The sequence below is a fragment of the Bufo gargarizans genome, unplaced genomic scaffold (assembly GCF_014858855.1).
Source record: "Bufo gargarizans isolate SCDJY-AF-19 unplaced genomic scaffold, ASM1485885v1 fragScaff_scaffold_459_pilon:::fragment_2:::debris, whole genome shotgun sequence".
NCBI lineage: Eukaryota > Metazoa > Chordata > Amphibia > Anura > Bufonidae > Bufo > Bufo gargarizans.
This window is the reverse complement of record NW_025334120.1, coordinates 196,253-213,889: the sequence shown is the minus strand read 5'-3', so window position 1 is coordinate 213,889 and position 17,637 is coordinate 196,253. Positions and strand designations below refer to the sequence as shown.

The 17,637-nt window shown below is 43.5% G+C and overlaps 1 protein-coding gene across 2 annotated transcripts in view; it reads right to left on the bottom strand.

Annotated features, from left to right (window-relative positions):
- The window catches only part of LOC122922544 (aromatic-L-amino-acid decarboxylase-like), a 287,546-nt gene that overhangs the window by 132,025 nt on the left and 137,884 nt on the right, over positions 1-17,637 (bottom strand). For both annotated transcript variants that reach the window (XM_044273181.1, XM_044273180.1), the window contains exon 10: positions 10,965-11,041. In XM_044273181.1, coding sequence (XP_044129116.1) covers positions 10,965-11,041 — 77 coding nt within the window. The remainder of the gene's footprint in view (positions 1-10,964; positions 11,042-17,637) is intronic.

Genomic DNA, 17,637 nt, shown 5'->3' with positions numbered 1-17,637 from the left:
TTTAGTGTACATTTGTAATTGTGTTCAGAATGAAATCATGCAAGGACTTTTTAAAGAACCAAATGCAACTAAAATGACATCAATTGTTTTTGTAATACAGTAGTAAATGTTTTTTTTGTGATTTCTTCATTGACACAATTATTCAACCCCTTAAAGACTACCACTCTTAAGAACAGAGGTTCATTCAAGTGTTTTCGATCAGGTATTCAAAACACCTGTGGATGTCAAGGATCAGCAATCAAGCATAATAAGCACCAATTAGGCAGATTTAAAAGGACTGTGATACTCAGCTCCTTCTAGACATTTACTGGTGTATTTACAAACATGGTGAAGTCAAGAGAATGGTCCAGGAAGACAAGAGAAGAGGTGATTTCTCTTCACAGGAAGGGCAATGGCTATAAGAAGATTGCAAAGATGTTAAACATACCAAGAGACACCATAGGAAGCATCATTCGCAAATTCAAGGCAAAGGGCACTGTTGAAACGCTACCTGGTCGTGGCAGAAAGAAGATGCTGACTTCGACTGCTGTGCGCTACCTGAAGCGCAAAGTGGAGAAAAGTCCCTGTGTGACTGCTGAGGAACTGAAAAAAGATTTGTCAGATGTGGAGTTTCAGCTCAGACAATAAGGCGCACACTGCGTAATGAAGGCCTTCATGCCAGAACTCCCAGGCGCACCCCCTTGTTGTCTCCAAAGAATAAGAAGAGTCGACTGCAGTATGCCAAAAGTCATGTGGACAAACCACAAAAGTTTTGGGATAGTGTTCTGTGGACTGATGAAACAAAATTAGAACTGTTTGGGCCCATGGATCAATGCTATATTTGGAGGAGGAAGAACAAGGCCTATGAAGAAAAGAACACCTTGCCTACTGTGAAGCATGGCGGGGGGTCAATCATGCTTTGGGGCTGTTTTGCTTCTACAGGTACAGGGAAGCTTCAGCATGTGCAAGGTACCATGAATTCTCTTCAGTACCAGGAGATATTGGATGAAAATGTGATGCAGTCCGTCACAAACCTGAGTCTTGGGAGACGTTGGACCTTTCAACAGGACAATGATCCCAAGCATACCTCCAAGTCCACTAGAGCATGGTTGCAGATTAAAGGCTGGAACATTTTGAAGTGGCCATCGCAGTCACCAGACATAAATCTGATTGAGAACCTCTGGTGGGACTTAAAGAAAGCAGTTGCAGCACGCAAGCCTAAGAATGTGACTGAACTGGAGCAGTGGCGTACACACAATCCATGGGGCCCCGGTGTGAAACTGATCTATGGGGCCCCCTCCCCGTCGCGCCCCCCCCCAACCTCTGCCCCCTGCCCCTCTGCCCCCCTGCCCCCAGTCTGCAGCATTAGAAAAAAAAATTCTTACATACTTACCTTCTTCCCTGATGAGAGTAGGCAGCTTGCCGGGTTTTTAGGTCTCCTCCGACAGTGACAGGCAGCAGCGCGATCTGGGGCCAGCAGGGGGAGCTCCTGAGCTCTGAAGATCAGTGAAGCAGGGAGCAGAGAGGTTTCCCTGCTTCACTATAGAAACGGAACTGCCGGCCGTGTGTGTGTGAGTGCGTGCTTCCCCCCCTCCCTTACTTGACCCTCCGGCCCCCCCACCCCCCATATTATACATGTAATGGTGGCATGGAGCGCTCTGATGGGGCCCGAAATTGCCACTGTACTTCATGCCGGGCCCCACCAGAGCGCTCCATTACATGTGAGTACAGCGGGAGCCCTGCCAGCGGCCTGGGGGGGGGGGGGTCCACAGGCGGCCGAGCCCCCTGGAGTGCCGGGCCCGGTCGCAACTGCGACCCCTGCGACCCTGGTATGTACGCCACTGAACTGGAGGCTTTTGCCCATGAAGAATGGGCGAAGATACCCGTAGATCGCTGCAAGACAAGACTTGTGTCAAGCTATGCTTCATGTTTAATAGCTGTTATAACTGGAAAAGGATGTTGTACTAAGTACTAAGATTGAATGTCACTTAGGGGTTGAATAAAACTGATAATGATGTGAGCACAGAAAATACATTTGTGGTTATTTCATTATAAATGTCATGTTATATTTGTCTGACTTACAAGTGCCTCTTTGATTTACTTGTAAACAAGATGACTGAAATGATCAAAATAAATGCAAACTGGTCAAAACACTTATTTTCAGTGGGGGTTGAATAATTTTGAACACAACTGTATGTAGCATTAACACCAAATCAGATACGCTGTTTGGGCTCATGCACACGAACGTATTTTCTTTCTGCTTCTGTTCCGTTTTTTTTTTTTCGAACTGTATGCAGAACCAGTCACTTCAATGGAGCTGTAGAAAATGCAGAAGTTACTCTGTGTGCATTCCGTTTCCGCTTGTCCGCATGGCCGTTCCGCAAAAAAGTAGTGCATGTCCTATTAATGTCCGCAAATCACGGTCCGAGGCCCCATTCAAGTCAATGGGTCCGCAAAAAATACGGAACGCACAAGGAAGACATCCGTATGTCATCCGTATTTCACGGATCCATGCTGTAGAAATGCTATGCCCAGCCCATATTGCTCATGTGTTTGGCGATTAATAAGTTAGTTACTGTTTCTGTACACGATCCGCAAAAAACTGATCAAATATGAAAAGCTTATGGATATGTTTTGTGCAATAACGGAATGGAAGAGGACTTATATCAGAGAAAAAAATAATTCAGACACTGAACAATGGATCAGTGAAAAACGGACTGCAAAACAACGGTCGTGTGCATGAGCCCATATCCAGACATATCAGATATGTGCACAATCTCGAGGCGATGTGGGAACCTAGATAACAAATTACTACAAGAAGACACTAAATGGATTTATCACCTGAACAGACGTTATCTAGTGATGAGCGGCAGGGGCAATATTCAAATTTGTGCTATTTCGCGAATATTTGCGAATTTCGAGATTATATTCTTGATTGTAAAAATCGGCAATGTATAAGGCTACTTTCACACTTGTGTTCGGAGCGGATCCATCTGGTATCTGCACAGACGGATCCGCTCCTATAATGCAAACGATGGTATCCATTCAGAACGGATCCATCTGCATTATATTTCAGAAAAAAGTCTAAGTCCAATTTGTAGTCAGACGGATCCGTCCAGACTTTACATTGAAAGTCAATGGGGGACAGGTCAGTTTGAAATTGAGCCATATTGTGTCAACGTCAAACGGATCCGTCCCCATTGACTTACATTGTAAGTCTGGACGGATCCGTTTGGCTCCGCACAGCCAGGCGGACACGAAAACGCTGCAAGCAGCGTTCGGGTGTCCGCCTGCTAAGCGGAACAGAGGCCAAGCGGAGCCATACTGATGCATTCTGAGCGTATCCGCATCCACTCAGAATGTATTGGGGCTGTACGGATCCGTTCGGGGCCACTTGTGAGAGCCTTCAAACGGAACTCACAAGCGGAACCCCGAACGCAAGTGTGAAAGTAGTCTTATTCGCGTCATTTTTCAAGCTGCTATAAGTTTCCTGAGACTAGCTTTATATGCAGATAGAGTGCGCCAATATGTTCGCGCTTGCGAATTTTTGGCAATATCTGCTACACTATAGATCAATCTAACCTACACTGACTATCTCCCCCTAACTATCTGAATTATATATCTATAATTTAACTCTCTAATGTAATAACAAAAAGCACAGAGCACAGTTGTATCCTCCCATGAAATCCATTCTTGTTTAGTGTTTTACGTATAGTAGATTCGCTAACATGGATGTTAGCATATGCCAGAGAATTTTGTAAGTCTTTAGCTGACACTCTAGGATTCTTCTTCACCTCATTGAGCAGTCTGCGCTGTGCTCTTGCAGTCATCTTTACAGGACGGCCACTCCTAGGGAGAGTAGCAGCAGTGCTGAACTTTCTCCATTTATAGACAATTTGTCTTACTGTGGACTGATGAACAGAAAGGCTTTTGGAGATACTTTTATAATCTTTTCCAGCTTTATGCAAGTCGACAATCCTTAATTGTAGGTCTTCTGAGAGCTCTTTTGTGCGAGGCATCATTCCCATCAGGCAATGCTTCTTGTGAAAAGCAAACCCAGAACTGGTGTGTGTTGGCAGGGCAACTGTAATCAACACCTCCAATCTCATCTAATTGATTGGACTCCAGTTGGCTGACACCTCACTCCAGTTAGCTCTTGGAGATGTCATTAGTCTAGGGGTTCCCACACTTCTTCCACCTGCACTGTGAATGTTTACATGGTGTATTCAATAAAAACATGGAAACATTTAATTCTTTGTGTGTTAATAGTTTAAGCAGACTGCGATTGTCTATTGTTGTGACTTAGATGAAGATCAGATCACATTTTATGACCAATTTGTGCAGAAATCCATATCATTCCAAAGGGTTCACATACTTTTTCTTGTAACTGTATACAGGCCTTTGCATGTGAGCCAGTGTTTTTGTCAAAGTGACTGTTTGGAGACACATACATGAAAGAAGCTAAAGTATAACCAAGTTTGATACCCCATTTGGCTACAAATCTGCAACCATTCTTGAGAATATTTTTAATTTGGGGGTTATCCAAAATAGGTCAATATTTTTTGAGGAGATGAACAATCTGATCATATTCTAAAAAATAATTGGTAGAAAAAGTAACCAAATTAGTATTCAGATTAGTTTTTTGGGGATTTTTTTTTGACAGTGCCATCACTGAGTAAAGATTCTCTATTTAGTTATCGCAATATTTTTGGCACGATTGAGAGATCAAATAGGATAGCCTCTTTCTTTGAGGCGGTTATTAATGATGACACATTCCTTGTATGTCTGAAACCATAAAAATCCTTGATGTCTGAACCAGCACGTAACGCCCTGAAGTACTCCCTTGCCTGGATGCTGCGAATTGTGTGCTTGGGATGGCAGCTGCTTGCGTCCAAAATAATGTTACGTGCTGTAGGTTTTTTATACAACTTGGTAATAACCTGCTTATGACAGGAATCTCCAATCAAAGTTAAATCCAGAAAATACATTTCATATGGGTGGCTATTGTAAGTGAAAATAAGCAAAAAACTATTGTTATTTAGATATTCAATAAAAGCTGGCAAGGACGCCACAGGGCCCCTCCAAACGAGGAGCATATCAATATAATGTCTGTACCAGATCCTTGCCCCCATTGGGCAGCCTTTAACCTGTAAGAAAAAATTATCAAAAGAAAAATAATTACTAGATAATAAAAATCTGATAACGTCAATTTTCCTAAAAAACTTAACACTACTGATCATAATACTGATTTGGTTACTTTTTCTACCAATTATTCTTTAGAATATGATCAGATTGTTCATCTCCTAAAAAAATATTTACCTATTTTGGATGATAACCCCCAAATTAAAAATATTCTTAAAAATGACTGCAGATTTGTGCAACGTGCCAGACCGCAGAGGAAAACACGTGAGGCTCACAGTGGGCCGATGGGTTAGCAGAGCCTCCCTGGGCTGGAAGTTCAGTGGATAAGAAGACAGCACTAAATCCTCTGGGGCACTCTATTGCAGGGAACACCAGCCAGCAGAAGTCGAGGTGCCCTTGAGGGTATAGGTGTTAAAGGTGCTTTGGTGAATGGGCCCCTGTGTTCGTGATACCAGCACTGTAAGGTGCAAATGTTGAAATGTTGAGTGTAGTAGTAGTAGTAATAGTAATAAGGAGTCAGTTGTTGTAAAACAATTCAAACATTTCCTTGAATCAATAGTCTCAAGGCAGATGTTACAGTCCATCAATAAAGTGCATTCATATGGCATAATTGATGACTCAAATTAAATTGTAAATTGTATTCCACTTATCAGGTTTAGGCAATTGTCAGTTGAAGAGGTCTCTTTAGGGTTGACACTGTACAGGCAAGACTTCTTGTAATTATTCTAAGTTCAATCTCTAGCACTCTGGTAAATATGCTGGTTTCTGTTTACTTTGAACTATCCTATTAGGGTGATCTCCCTTGTGGCAGGCAAACTCTCTGCTTCATTATTTGCAGGATGCTCTCATAAAAAGGTTTAGGTTTTCCATTATGTCCTGGAAGGCTTGTGTAGTGGATAAGGACAATTCTGTGCACCAATTATCCTTTCGTGTCCCGGCACACAGAAAGTTGCTCTTGTGCTGATGAGGTCCATAAGCTAGATTGAGGTATAACCCTCACTAGACTTCATATTTTGACAGACTCACTATCTGGTGCTTGCTTGCTGTATTGGACTTCTCCAGGCTTGATTAGGGCTCAGAGGAAAGGAAAACAGCTACATTTTGATTTAGGCCTGTTTCTCTCCTTCATGAACTTACTTCTCCTCTAACTCCTTGAACTAACTTCAATTCCTCTCCACTCTTCTCTAAACTACAGTCGTGGCCAAAAGTTTTGAGAATGACATAAATATTGGAAATTGGAAAAGTTGCTGCTTAAGTTTTTATAATAGCAATTCGCATATACTCCAGAATGTTATGAAGAGTGATCAGATGAATTGCATAGTCCTTCTTTGCCACGAAAATTAACTTAATCCCCCAAAAAACTTTCCACTGCATTTCATTGCTGTCATTAAAGGACCTGCTGAGATCATTTCAGTAATCGTCTTGTTAACTCAGGTGAGAATGTTGACCAGCACAAGGCTGGAGATCATTATGTCAGGCTGATTGGGTTAAAATGGCAGACTTGACCTGTTAAAAGGAGGGTGATGCTTGAAATCATTGTTCTTCCATTATTAACCATGGTGACCTGCAAAGAAACGCGTGCAGCCATCATTGCGTTGCATAAAAATGGCTTCACAGGCAAGGATATTGTGGCTACTAAGATTGCACCTCAATCAACAATTTATAGGATCATCAAGAACTTCAAGGAAAGAGGTTCAATTCTTGTTAAGAAGGCTTCAGGGCGTCCAAGAAAGTCCAGCAAGCGCCAGGATCGTCTCCTAAAGAGGATTCAGCTGCGGGATCGGAGTGCCACTAGTGCAGAGCTTGCTCAGGAATGGCAGCAGGCAGGTGTGAGCGCATCTGCACGCACAGTGAGGCGAAGACTTTTGGAAGATGGCCTGGTGTCAAGAAGGGCAGCAAAGAAGCCACTTCTCTCCAAAAAAAACATCAGGGACAGATTGATTTTCTGCAGAAAATATGGTAAATGGACTGCTGGGGACTGGGGAAAGGTCATATTCTCCGATGAAGCCTCTTTCCGATTGTTTGGGGCATCAGGAAAAAGGCTTGTCCGGAGACGAAAAGGTGAGCGCTGCCATCAGTCCTGTGTCATGCCAACAGTAAAGCATCCTGAGACCATTCATGTGTGGGGTTGCTTCTCATCCAAGAGAGTGGGCTCACTCACAATTTTGCCCAAAAACACAGCCATGAATAAAGAATGGTACCAAAACACCCTCCAACAGAAACTTCTTCCAACAATCCAACAACAGTTTGGTGAAGAACAATGCATTTTCCAGCATGATGGAGCACCGTGCCATAAGGCAAAAGTGATAACTAAGTGGCTCGGGGACCAAAACGTTGACATTTTGGGTCCATGGCCTGGAAACTCCCCAGATCTTAATCCCATTGAGAACTTGTGGTCAATCCTCAAGAGGTGGGTGGACAAACAAAAACCCACTAATTCTGACAAACTCCAAGAAGTGATTATGAAAGAATGGGTTGCTATCAGTCAGGAATTGGTCCAGAAGTTGATTGAGAGCATGCCCAGTCGAATTGCAGAGGTCCTGAAAAAGAAGGGCCAACACTGCAAATACCGACTCTTTGCATAAATGTCATTTAATTGTCGATAAAAGCCTTTGAAACGTATGAAGTGTGTGTAATTATATTTCACTACATCACAGAAACAACTGAAACAAAGATCTAAAAGCAGTTTAGCAGCAAACTTTGTGAAAACTAATATTTGTGTCATTCTCAAAACTTTCGGCCACGACTGTAGACACACCCCAGCTATATATATTATGTGTTGCCAGCACCACCTAGGGGTGAATGGGTGAAATGACATTGCCAGCCTGATAATAGGAAATACCATACAATGGAAATAAAACACATAAATAAGCAGATGTTTTTAAGTGTCCCATTTACACACTGATGTGGGATGCTGCATTTGTAGCCAAATGGGGTATCAAACTAGGTATACTTTAGCTCCTTCCATGTATGTCTCCAAACAGTCACATTGGCAAAAATGCACAACACTGACTCATATGCAAAGGCCTGTATAAATGTGGTCGTAACAGATGTAGTATATGCAAATACTTGTAAAAAAAAAAGTGCAAAAACCTTGTAAGTCTTTGACCTCCACAGCAAGTAACTATTGTCATAATATCAATAATGTTAACTGCAACACCAACTATATTTATGTTACTGAATGTATTGAATGCAGGATCCAGTATGCTGGGTGCACCACCCGTAGCCTTAAACGCATTGCTGAACACCTCAATAGTATCAAAAATCCTCAACTGAAAAACCTGTCCGATGCAGCTGCACATTATGTGAACAACCACCAAGGCAACACACAAACCTTTCACGATCAAGCCATTTGAAGGGTTAATCAGCACAAAAGAAAAGGCAATTGGAGACGAGCCCTGCTGAGGCGTGAGGCATACTGGATCCTCACAATGGGAAGCAGGTCTCCTAATGGAATGAACCTTAAGACCGATTTGTCATACCTATATTGATAACCATATTCACACTGCATTTTGCCTTCTTGTTAAATGCATATTTTGCAATATGTGTCTGTACTGGGCTTAATATATTATATTACTCTTTAAGGGCTCATGCAGTTTGCGGTCCCCAATGCACGCAACATCCAAGCGGTGGCTGCAGTCAGATCTAGACCGATTCAACCCTGTGATCTGTCCGCACCGCAAAAAAGTAGTGCATACTACTACCTACTTTTTTGCAGTGCGGAGGCACGGACAGAAAACCCACGGAAGCACTCCGTAGTGCTTCTGTTCCGCATCTCCACAGTGAATGGGTCCGCGATCTGTGATGCGGGATGCACACGGCCAGTGCCCGTGTATTGCGGACCTGCCGTATGCAGGCCGCAATAGGGCCATGGGCAGCAAAAGGTCGTGCACACGAGCCCTTAAGATATTTTCAGTCCAGCTCCTATTCCATCCATGCAAGATTTTGTGTTCTGCTTTTTTACCATGCCTGTTAGAAAATGATAATTTATATACTATGTCTTGTATGCTATGAGGAAGGGCTTGTATGCGCAAGTGACAGTGGTTTTAATATTTTTCTAATATGTTCTGAGTTAATAAAAAAATAAATTTTTATTTGGGTGCCAGATCTATCCACTTTTTCCTGCATTGTTCCGGGTTGCCAGCCCAGATCACGTGCACCATACCTGCATGGAGGTGAGCTGATCCAAATGTCTTTATCATCATCACACTTATACCACTTTCCAGTGCTCAAATCGATGGCAGTATTAATGCATGCTCTAATGCTCACATACAGTGTCATCATATGGATGTATGGTTGCGTTATTTGCATAACAATATTGTTTTTGTCAATGATGTCTAAGTGCACCGTAAGGGGATGTTATTTCTTCACTTTACAAGAGGGTCCTGACTGAGTCAATCACATGCATGCTCAACCTGTGGCCCTCCAGCTGTTGCAAAACTATAACTCCCAGCATGCCCGAACAGACTACAGCCATCAGCAGGGCATTGTGGGAGTTGGTTTTACAACAGCTGGAGGGATGCATGCCTGAGCTACAGTATGTGTGCCACACATTATAGGTTATGTGGCAGTCGTATGTGGACTATGTATGCAGTGTTAGGCTACATGCGCTGTTGTATGTTTTACGGTCTGCAAATTGCGGATCCGCAAAACACGGATGGTGTCCGCAATTTGCGGAACGGCACGGACAGCCATTAATATAACTGCCTATTCTTGTCCGCAAAACGGACAATAGGACAGGTTATATATTTTTTGTGAACCACAAAGTGCTGTCCACATCTTTTGCGGCCCTATTGAAGTGAATGGGTCCGCATCCAAGCTGCAAAAACTGCAGCTCGGATGCGGACCAAAACAACGGTTGTGTGCATGAGGCCTTAGGCTGACACTGGATGGCATTATTTAGTCATTGTATTGTATATTTGGCATTTATGGCAATATACTGTATTTTAATAAACATTTAGGTGTCTCCGCTATAATCCATGTGTAAACGTAATGTTTTGCAAAACTACGACAAAGTGCGGTAAAACCATATGCAGTTTTTCTGATGTCATTTTGATGCAGCTTTAACCGCATTTTAACTGCTATGTGTGAGTAAACCCTAAGGCCCCTTTCACGCAGGCGAGTTTTCCGCGCGGGTGCAATGCGTGAGGCGAACGCTTTGCACCCGCACTGAATCCGGACCCATTCACTTCAATGGGGCTGTGCAGTTGAGTGGTGATTTTCACGCATCACTTGTGCGTTGCATGAAAACGCAGCATTTTTCACGCAACGCAGGCCCCATAGAAATGAATGGGGGTGTGTGAAAATCTTCATTCAGCAGGACCTGCGCTGACATCACCAGTCAGCGCGTTTACATCAAAGGTCCTTTGGCAGGTCCTGAAAGAAGAAGAAAGACGATGCCGGCTGCGCAAACAAGTGGATGAGGTGAGTTAATTGTTATTTATTTTTTTAACACATCAAATTGACATTTTAGTAAGCATTCTGTACTAAGAATGCTATTCCCTTATAACCACGTTATAAGGGAAAATAAAATCTACAGAACACCTAACCGAAACTTCTGTGAAGTCCGGGTACGGGTCTGGGTACCACATTCAGTTTTTTATCACGCGCGTGCAAAACGCATTGCTCCCGTGCGATAAAAACTGAACGCAATCGCAGTCAAAACTGACTGAAATTGCGTGCGCAGTCACGCAGGTTTCCTGCAAAGCACGCGCGACACATCCGAAGCAAATCCGGATGTCCGTGTGAAAGAGGCCCATGCCAGACCACACTTTACATGTTTAACTTAGGCTGCTACATTAGAAAGTGCTTAACAATTTTTTGATATTGATAGATTTACTCACCAGATTCTTGATGATCATGTTGAAGGTAAACGGGATCAATTTTGAAGGCACAGATTAGGTCTGATCTCTTTTTTACCCTGTTTTATACAATGAGATCAGTTAGTAGAGAATCCCACTTTTACTAAAGTGCATTTCTACAGACATACAATGAAATAAAAGTGGATTGTGAATATATAAGGATGCCTCTTAATACCACTTACTTTTTTTAAATTTTTATTTAAAATAGTTTAAAACAATTTATATAACAATCTTTATAGCGGACATACTATGAGGACTGCCTGCACTAGAGCAGTGCTCCGGAACCCTGTGCAATGTGAAGCTATACATATACATTGGGGAGGAAGGGGGGGATGACTTTTCCATCCTGCAGCGTCCAGAAAAAATGTACACATTACTGTATATGGGTTTTTTTGTTCATTTTTTTTTACATTGAAACTATGGTGACAGATGCCACTGTATGGCATCTGTCAGAGGCATCTATGTCACATGTATGTTTTTTGTATACGTTAAACGTAAGACAAACAATGTGAACCCAGCCTAAGAATTGCAATTTTTCTACGATTTTTGTTAAATTGATGATAACCCATGATTATAACGTGGTAGGTGGGCAAAGATTTTGCAGTGAAGCTTCGCCTGTTCCTCCAAAGAGACAGATGAGGAAAACAGCTCCCAGCTCAGAGATAATTCCCAGCCCTCAGAGGAATGAGCGAGGGCACACCTTCTGCGTCATTATGCCTGTGTTGGTATTGTTAGCGAGTATACATATTTACACAGATGTGTATGTAATTGGATGCGTTCATATGTACCCTTCGTTAACTTTCCTCTTGGCGCAAAATGTGTATTGGACAGAGCTGATTACTGTAGTCAGTGGTCCCATTAAAATGAGTGCAGCACTACAGTTACCAGCTCAGTCCACTACACAATGAACAGAACTGTGCGGTGTAGGCCCCAACTTCCAGGATCTGTCTGAAACCGCTCATTGGTGGGGGTGCAGGGTGTCAGACTTTGTGCAACATTTGATAAATTTGCTGCACATTACGGCGATGCAGACTCCTGCAGACGGACTTTAAAAATTTACCTCATGATAAATCTTCCTCATAGCTTCCAAGTTCCATTTTTTTGTGGCTAAAGCTCGGCAGCATGTTATCCCTCAAATTTTAGGTCTAAGCAGGAAATTTGGGCTCTTTACCAGAACAACTGAAGCTTTGGCTGCTATAAAGATATTGGAGCTTGTCAGTGGCATAACTAGAGTGCTATCGGTCCCATGGCAAACTTTGGATCGGGGCCCCTCCCCCACCCTCTGTGTCCGCAATTGTCACACCCCTGGTCCCTCATCGCCCAGTAATTTCCCAAGTAATGTCTCTCACTGCCCCCACTGCCCTCAGTAATGTCCCCAGTAGTGCCCCCACAACCCCTAGTAGTGTTCACCACTGCCCCCAATAGTGTCCCCAGTAGTGCCCCCCACAGCCCCCAGTAGTGCACCCCACAGCCCCCAGTAGTGCACCCCACAACCCCCAGTAATGTCCCCAGTAGTGTCACCCACTGCCCCCATTAGTGCCCCCACAGCCCCTAGTAGTGTCCCGCACTGACCCAGTAATGTCCCCAGTAGTGTCCCCCACTGCCCTTGTAATGTCCCCAGTAGTGCTTCCTACAGCCCCTTGTAATGTCCCCGACTGCCCACAGTCTACATGTAACGGGGCCCAGCATTTTCACTGTACTTAATGCCGGGCCCCGTCAGAGCGCTCATCTCAACTGCATGATATGCACTTCTCCAGTCTCTAGACTGCCAGCATCAGGCCCCGAGCTGCCACACTAAAACTAGTCACACATTAAGCATGTGGGCGGAGCTTGACGAACATAGGTTATGCTCCACCCAACTGCTTTATGTGTGACTAGTTTTAGTGTGGCAGCACAGGGGCCTGATGCTGGAGGCCAAGATACTGGAGAAGTGTATATCATGCAGGTGAGAGGAGCGCTCTGACGGGGCCTGGAATTAAGTACAATGAAAATGCTGGTCCATGTTACATGTGAGTGCATTGGGCCCCTCCCCCCACTGGGCCCCGATCGTTACGCCCCTGGAGCTTGTATAAGTCCATGTCCTTGCCATAAGTACAAACCCGTTTAAGTTAATTGCCGAAAATGAATTTATCCTAATGGCCCCTTTACACTGACCATGCATCAGACAAATAATCGCTAAGAAACATTTGTAGGAACTGCCAGTGTGAAGCTGCTGCCGATTATAGGGATGAGCAACAACACTAGTTATTGCTCCTCGCTATACTGTGAAGGAGATCACTGCACATAAATACTGAGGTCTTTAAGGCTACTTTCACACTAGCGTTCGTCGGTCCGCTCGTGAGCTCCGTTTGAAGGGGCTCACGAGCGGACCCGAACGCAGCCGTCCAGCCCTGATGCAGTCTGAATGGAGCGGATCCGCTCAGACTGCATCAGTCTGGCGGCGTTCAGCCTCCGCTCCGCTCGCCTCCGCACGGACAGGCGGACAGCTGAACGCTGCTTGCAGCGTTCGGGTGTCCGCCTGGCCGTGCGGAGGCGTGCGGATCCGTCCAGACTTACAATGTAAGTCAATGGGGACGGATCCGTTTGAAGATGCCACAATTTGGCTCAATCTTCAGGCGGATCCGTCCCCCATTGACTTTACATTGAAAGTCTGGACGGATCCGTACGAGGAGTATAGAACGGCTTTTAGGGTGCTTACATTTGCCAGCTCAGCCCCATTCAAGTGAATAGGAGTGAGCTGCGACACTAAGCACAGCTACAATACAATGTACAGCACTGTGCTTGGTGAGCTGGAGCGCCACTGCCTTCTCAAAACAGCTGATCGGCAGGGATTCCGGGTGTCGAACCCCAACCGATCAGATACTGATGACCGATCCAGAGGATAAGTCAGCAGTAGAAAAATCATGGAAAACTATTAAAGCTTAGACAGGCTGTCTAGACCTGAACGAGATTTATCACAGCAGCTCAGGGTGGATGATAAATATGGTACCAGGATAGACACTTTTCTGTGACTCTATATTAACTATTGGTTGGCTTACTTTGGGACAAATTTTTGCACCAGAATTGTAGCACAATTTTGGTACATCATAGGTTCCACCCCTTTCCTGTTAAGCTCCACCATCTAGTCAAGTAGTTCTGAAAAAGTGTAGAAACCATAGATATGCCAAATTGCAGCAATTTTCAGCAATTTTTAGACAGCTTGACACAGAGACATTAGTAAATCTGGACCCATGCATTTCTCTTGCAGTTTTGTTGTTGGTTTTCCATTTAATTTATTGAAAAACTGTTATGTTTCATATCCTGTATAAAATTGTTTTTTACTATTCTTTTGTCGTCAGCACTTTCCTCAAAAAAGCACCATACTGCGGAACACCTACCCCTTAGCAAGGGAGATTTCCGCAAGAAAGTTCTCAGTAGAACAGTTGCAGGCCTGTTTGGTGTGGCCCGCCTTCTCCCTTTTGCCAGCCCACTGACTCTTCCAGCCTGTTGCAGTGCTGCGGATCCCTCCCCTTTGTACTGCTGTCCTCACTCGGCTTTCCACCTTCCCAGGTTAGGTCAGTGACTTCATCGCCCACAATCTCCTCTTCCACTTCTCACTCTGATCATCCTCCTGACTTGTTGACCTAACCACTACCTCAGTGTCTCATCCTCTTCAGCAACCTCTTGAGATAGTAATTGCCATTGTGTTATTGGCAACTGTGTCTCATCATCATCCACCTCATTAAACAGTAATTGCCATTCCCCACAGTCATCTTCTTGTGATTGTGGATGCTCAAGAGTTTGGGAATCAGGGCACAAGATCTGTCCCTCTTCAAGTGTGCTTAGTGAGAGGGCCAAATAAAGGAATGGCGCAGAAAAGAGCTCCTCGGAATATGCGAGTGTGGGATTACTTGTTTGCCCAGACTTTCCATGGTGAGAGGGAGGAGGATCAGGGTGAGGATTGGGTTGAGAAGACTTTTGAATACTGAGACTGGACTTGGTAGAAGACAGGGTGGTGCTTAACCGACTGGAAGCATTATCTGCTGCAATCCAACCGACCACCTGGTTGCACTGGTCTGACTTCAAGAGTGGTGTCCTGCACCACCCTGCAAACTGGGACATGAAGCTAGGTATCGTGGATGACTGTCTTTCTTGTGCTCTGGCAGTAGGCGCGGTTTCACCGCGCCCAGGGCAACGGCCTCTGCATGCACCATCAGCATCACGGCCACTTCCCCGTCCCTTACTGCTTGCTTTCTTCATATTAAATGTTATACATGATTGAAACTCTGTCACACGTACAGTAGCGTAGGATTTAGAAGTGTATGCACGAACAAATTTAAAAAGCTATTTGGGATGTGGAAACATCACACAGAAGATATACCGCAGAAAATGTCAATGCTATCACCAGTGGCTAATGAAAAATTACAGGGAATGTCACAAGTATTTTGGGATGAGGAAACGTTATACAGGAGAGGTACCACCGGTAATGTCACTGTCCACGGCGTCTACACAAAAAAGTACAATGTATGTCACAGATAAATTTTTGAAGTGCACATGTTACACTGCAGGTGTGGCACTGGTTATGTCACTGTCAGAAGCGGACACAGTCTATTGACAAAGTACACTAAACATCAGATATTTTTGGGATGCGCACACTTTACACTGGTGATATGGCGCAACTAATGTCACTGTCCGCAGCGGACACGGTCTACGGAAAAGGTACACTGGATATCACAGTTTTTTGGATGCGCACACTGGAGATGTGGCGCAACTAATATCGCTGTCTGAAACAAGAGAATAATAGTGTCTCTCCCATTTCCCACCCTGGAATGGTGCTCTGTCTATAGCGGCTCACCCAACCACTTGTAAGTGAAGAAATGGAGTAAGTAAAAAATTAGAATTTGAATATTTATTGGTAATTGATAAATAAATTTGATAAAAGGTAGGTTGTATATTTGCTGGTATTTTATTAAAATATCGATTAAAATAGGGGTTAAAAGGTTGTCAGAATTAAGGAGTTAGGTATGGGTTATGGTGGTTCATCTATCATTTGTTCTTATGTCTTCTATCTAATTGATGTTTTGGGTATAAGTTCGTATTACGATCTAATTAATTGCAGGTAGATGTCCAAGGAAGTGAGAAAAAAAGTGGAAGTGAGTGGTGATGAAAAATACACTTGGGATGGTAATTCAAAAATAAAGTGAAAAATTAAAAGGTAATAAGTAACGATAAAGGTAAAAAATAGGTAAAAATTTTAAAAATAAATATAAAGATACAGAAAATAGTGATACGAAAAATAGTGAGAATAGTTTGTAGTTGGGTTAATCCAATGTCACTTGTTGATGTTAGGTAATATACGCCGCTATTTGCAAATACAGATGGTGTATGCCAGCAGAGTGAGTATTGTTTATTCCGAAAAAACTGTATTGTATCTGATGTTTGGCTCAATGTCCGCTATTGTCAGTGGCATCCCACACGGCAATTAGCTAGTACTCACCCTGTGGTCCAATTTTTCGCTGTATATTCATCACCACCCACTTTTTTTTCTCACTTCCTGGGACATCTACCTGCAATTAATTAGATCGTAATACGAACTTATACCCAAAACATCAAATAGATAGAAGACATAAGAACAAATGATAGAGGAACCACCATAACCCATCCCTAACTCCCTAATTCTGACAACCTTTTAACCCCTATTTTAATTGATATTTTAATTTAATATTTAAAATACCAGCAAATATACAACCTAACTTTTATCAAATTTATTTATCAATTACCAATAAATATTCTATTGAAACCAGATATAGAATGCCTGCCTAATTACTAATATCGCTGTCTGCAGCGACCTAAATATTGCACGCTATTGAGCGCAGGATGCGCTAAAAATAGGTATTGCTGCCACACACACAATAGTCCTTAGGACTTTTGGGTCTGTAAAGTTTTAGCAATTTAGCGCAGGTTGTGCTAAAAATATAGATTGCTGCTGCCACACACAATAGTCCTTAAAATGACTTTTGGGTCTCTGAAAAGTTTTGGTGGTAAAAATATTCTTAAATCACTTCCTACACTATCTGTCCCTTCCTCAGCACAGTTCTCCCTGACTAAGAATGAGCCGAACATGCGTCATCGGATGCTATATAGCACCCGATGACGCTTTCCAGCCAGCCAATCACTAATGCCAGCAGCCAACATGGCTACGGCATTACAGTAAGGGCAGTACTTACCTGCACGTTTATTGGCTGTATAGCAGCCAACAAACATGCGGGGCGGAGACTCAAGCATTGTGCTCGAGCACATGCGATATTCGGCTAAAATACCGCCATGCTCCAAACATCGAGATGCTCTTTATGGAAAGTGTAAAAAGTTACGCTACAGTGATAATATAAAGAAAGTAGGGCATTTAAATAGAGGCATGCAATGGTGATTTCCTCATCTCAATTTATTGAAACAAAAGCCAACAGTGTCAATGTCTCAAAACTTGTCATGTGGCCTTGAGCATCAATTACAGCTCAACAACAACGGCTCATGCTGTTCACAGTCAACTTATTGTCTGCTAAGGCAGGACATCTCACTCTTCTTGAATGGCAGCCCTCAGGTCATTGAGGTTCTGGGTTTCGAGCCTCTGCCCGGCGACTCAGCTGATCCCATAGGTTTTCAATGGGATTCAGGTCTG